The sequence below is a fragment of the Aegilops tauschii genome, chromosome 7 (assembly GCF_002575655.3).
Source record: "Aegilops tauschii subsp. strangulata cultivar AL8/78 chromosome 7, Aet v6.0, whole genome shotgun sequence".
NCBI classification, from domain to species: Eukaryota; Viridiplantae; Streptophyta; class Magnoliopsida; order Poales; family Poaceae; genus Aegilops; species Aegilops tauschii.
Genome location: NC_053041.3, coordinates 585,957,509 through 585,962,206, shown reverse-complemented (window position 1 = coordinate 585,962,206; position 4,698 = coordinate 585,957,509). Strand labels below are relative to the sequence as shown.

The 4,698-nt window shown below is 45.1% G+C and overlaps 1 protein-coding gene across 1 annotated transcript; it reads right to left on the bottom strand.

The window, feature by feature from the left end:
• Window positions 1–294: 294 nt before the first annotated feature.
• On the bottom strand, window positions 295–916 carry LOC109773373 (auxin-responsive protein SAUR71-like). Its single transcript, XM_020332065.4, has one exon. The coding sequence runs from the start codon at window positions 813–815 to the stop codon at window positions 528–530; it is 288 nt and encodes a 95-aa protein (XP_020187654.1). The 5' UTR covers window positions 816–916; the 3' UTR covers window positions 295–527.
• Window positions 917–4,698: the final 3,782 nt, after the last annotated feature.

Here is a 4,698-nt window from a genome sequence, read left to right as displayed (position 1 = left end):
AGTTTGGTCACCAAATAACAACGAATGAACACCATATGAAATGAAATACAAACTCTTGCTCTCCACCCACGTTTCAGATTTTATATTTGAGAGCAAACTTTGTTTTTGTAGAAAGCTCCTCGGATGTCATTTGGTCACAAAATTTTGCAAGCACCTAAAACATTTGCTCATAATCGGATCCGCAAAGTTTCAGATTTTTTTAATTTCTTTATGCTAAGTTTTCGATTGTGGGTGTAGCGTGGGTGCAATGTCCGTGGGTGTAGAACAACCACGCTCGTACCGAATAATCAGTTATTTCACTTGTTATTTATATGACAGGAGGTCTATCCGTAAATTACAATGTGCATTATAAAGCGCACAATACATATGGCAACCTTCTCATGTCATTGACCAACCAGAGAAATCAAAAGGCAAAAGAGAAGAAACGTGGTGTAGGAGAGTCAACTAGTCAACAGCACCAAGGAATCGCTCCATAATTACCCGAAGAAGTCCACCGATGGATTAACTAGAGAATTAATTAGTACTAATTAGTAGTTCTTGGAGACGGCGGCGGTGGTGAGGGCCTGCCTGAACTGGTGGACGGCGCAGGGGACGCGGAGGATGCCCTCCTGCTTGTACCCGAACTCCTGCGCCGCCATCTCCAGCAGCGCCGACAGCGACGGGTGCCGCAGCGCCTCCACCCTCACCACGAACCGCTCGCATTCCTCCTCGCCGTCGCCCACCACCAGCACCGGCACGCACCCGCGCGGCACGCCGCCGTTGTTGCCGTCGCTCACCCGATCCGAGAAGCTCAGCCGCCGGATCAGCTCCCTCATCGTCGGTGTATCGCTGACGAACGTAGGTGATACTATAGCTAGTATATACTATATAGCTAGCTGTTACCTGTTAGCTAGAGGTTAGATTTCGATCGATCTGAATTTACATGTGTGTTTGTGTTTCTTGGCGTTGGCGTTGGCTCTCCTTTTATAGGCGATGGAATGGTTGATTGGATCATGAGTACTCGAGCGTGTGGTTAGAAGGAGAGAGAGATGTGGCGGGTAGAGAGAGAGAGAGAGAGAGAGAGAGGAATGGAAGGATTACTGTTCTGTGGTGGCGTAGCAGTCGTGGTTGGGGTCAATCTCCACTGGATTCAAACATGTTGGCTATCGTATCATCAGCATCGTTGAAAGTTATGAGCATGGGATTTGGTTAGCTACACGCATTATAATATACTAGTACTACTGCCCCTCAATTACCCAGCTATAGCTAATGGAATAAGACTTTTCAAAGTTGATGAACCGGCCGCTAGATTGGATTAGTTAATTATTATATATCCAGATCATGCATGGGCATTGATCTTTTTCCAAATTAACATTAATTTGACTATAAGAGAGTTTATGCTTCTTCGAGATGTATCATGTATATATGTTCCTTCATTGAGCTAATTAGACATGTACCTGGGTTTTTTTCATGACATAAACACTATTAATGCATACAGATGATGAAAAATATGTATCTCCATCCTCTGACATGTAGGTGTGTGAGCGCCGCATGCAGAGTTTCTTTTAAACGTACGCATAGAACTGGAATATGGATGTGCATGCATGATCTAATTACATGTTTTGTACCAATTAACCAAACTTGAAGATTAAGAATAGTCCCTCTCTCACGTTGAGAAGATGAGTTCGTCGTGGATTAATCAGTTTGAAAAATACTGAAACCAAACCTAGCTACCACCGGCAGCTAGAAGACGGCGCCACAAGTTTGTATGTTTGTGTTCTGCCCTACGAATTCTTCTTTTTCTAGGTGGGAGGTGGACTTTGGGGGTTCTAATTAACATGCATGCAAAATGGTATTTCGTGGTGGGATAGGATTTGACGTTGACAGCGCTATCGAGCAGGGATAGCGAATGATCTCAATTGTATGATCAACCAGCGGAACTTCTCAACTTTTTCAAAGGGTTTTGCCCCTGGAAATAACTTGATTGACCAGTATGTCAAACAACAATGCAACCCTTTTTTCCTACAAGGAAGAGGTGAGTGTGCATGAGCATCACATCCGCACGTGAGCTACGCACCGGATTGGAGCACATGGTTTATCTCATCTCTTTTTTTAGTGGGGAAAGGGTTTCGTATTAATTAACCTAGACCATGGTGATCCTGTTCACATAAGTTTAGAACTCTCTCAAGACCTGAGCATAACCAGATGGCCTTCTGAATCTAGCTAAGTGCATGTGGGATGCAATGGAATGATGTACCAAACGATCAACATCCTGTAATGTGCAAGTTGTGTAGATTGTAGATAATTATAAACACAGCGGTACTCCCCCGGGCCTTTCATCGGACAATTATAGTGTGGAACAAAGAAAAGCATCGCGAACGTTTATGGAGAACAGGTACATCGGACAAGGGCAAGAACTTAGAGTCAACACACAAGGATGACCGGGGAGGACCTTGAGGATGGCGAGGTTGACAAGGGGTGCCTGGAGTACACGATATGTTAAGCGTCCATGGCGGTGGGCATGGTAGGGGGTTCGTTATTCCCCAGCAAAATTTGCATGGGGCGTGTTCTTCGCACTATTTATTTCCAAATTTTCAGTTGCACCTAAAGCTCTGCTGATTGCAAGTTTGTGACATCACAATCGATTTGTACATTGTCTTGTTCGGTCATTACTTATGATAGTCAAGTCAAAGGTCGCGTGAGTTTAGACCGAGCCAAAGGCGGTAGCAATGTGGAGTGGAGCCTACATGGCCACGATGGTGGAAGCGAGGATGGAGGTTCATGGTACCAGGGTTAGGGTTTGTTTCAATCATGATGGGCTCTCTGTCTAGGGTTCCATTTCAAAGATACAAGATTATACATGCATGTCAGGCATAACTAGGATACAAAAACCTGCAAATTGAAAGTAAAAGGTAACTGAGGCATTAGATCTCGCTAGGCACGCAAGCACGTTGACATCAAGACCTACAACCTCCTGACCTCACGGCTGAATGTTATGGACCACGTTGTTGGCTTCAATATTCTGCTAAAAGAAGGTGAGAGTACTTCCACCCATCTTCGTGTCTCCGGTTGATTTTTCCAAGAGGCATCATTCCGTGCTCTAGTACCTTAGCCTGTTTCCAAGTTTAGAGGCAATCTCAGCTTGTTGATGAGCAAATTCATGAATATTCCAAGACTTCCATTGAAAGTGTATTTGGGGATTTGGGGGTTAGGGTTGGGGCGAGGGGTTCCCGGAACAGCCAAAGAAGATGATCCAAGCACGACGTTTTGAGAGATGGCCGTACAAACCACCATTGGTGAGTGGTGACGGTTTGGGTTAGAGTGGGGTGGTACTTTTTTCTTTCTTTCTGTTTTAACGTCCATGTTAGAATCCACACAATTCTCTCATCAACAAATGGTGTATCATTAATAAAATTAAAATGCAGTGCATATATAACACACACGCGCGTGCTTGCAAGTTACTTCCGTGCTGAAGATTGTTTATTAAACTTAAATAAATGAACGGTTTTGTGTGTCGCAATGATGCAGAGGCCAGGGGATCCTTCTTTTCTGGATTTTTTTTTTGAAAAAAATGTGTGCTTGCAAGTTGCTTCTGAAGAAATGGTCCAGCTGACCCACCTTAATTAATTTAATGCGGTTAATACTAATCAAGCGGGCGGCGATGACTCAGTTCCGGTCACTGGCCATGGTGCTGGACGAGTCGATCGGCGACTTGACCGGAGCACGCGGCTCCATCACAGCACAGACCGCACCGCACGTTGCCACCAACCCGTATTAGCAGACAAAAAGCCAGTCAGGCAGGACTACGTATGTACTCCCTCCGTTCCGAATTACTTGTCGCAGGTATGGATGTATCTAGATGTATTTTAGTTCTAGATACATAACATGCTCCGTCTTCATGTGGATCGATCGTACGGTGCTGTCGTGTCGCCGAGCTTCAGATGGAAGATGTTCAGTTGGAGGAGCTACTCCACGTACGGTCGCTTCCTGCCCCCGAGATTCTCCTTTGGCAGGTTTTACTGGTCCTACTACTTACTTACCTCGCGCACACGTGCTTAATTGCGTTACTGATTGAGATTGAGATTGCAGGTGACACAAGGACTATTCTCTTGGCATGACTGGGTACATACATCTCCTTGAACTCCTGAAACTAGAGTTGTCCGGGAGAAGCATCACGGACCAGAATTATCCAGCCGACTCTTACATCTCTCTCGGCCATAAAATCTGTGCCCAGTCTAGCTTTAGTCGTACGGGACATCTGTATCATCTTTACGCAATAGCAGTACAAGGTTCGCAAAACAAAGCGCACGTTTCAAGTCAAGAGCTAGTTCAAGCTACATGAGCGCACATAATTTGAATATTCTCGCAGCCTGATTAGTGATTTCCATATCATGTGCATGAGAGTTCGAGATTGAGTATTATTTGAAGGAAAAGGCTAACGCTCAAGGACTAATTTTTGTTGCGTCTTCCGTCGCCTGGCGTGTGTGACGCATGTCCTATGCGAGATCAAATGGGATTGCAACATGACCCTGTTGCATTCGCCAACACAAGCCATCTTTGCAAAAGACGGGAATGGTATGAGAAGCTCAGCCTGGAGATTACAATATGGCCCATGTTACAATCCATGTGGGAGCTCAACCTGGGAATTGCAACGTGACACATGTTGCAGTCACAACACCCGTGTTACAGTCACAACATGTACCATGTTGCAAAGGACGG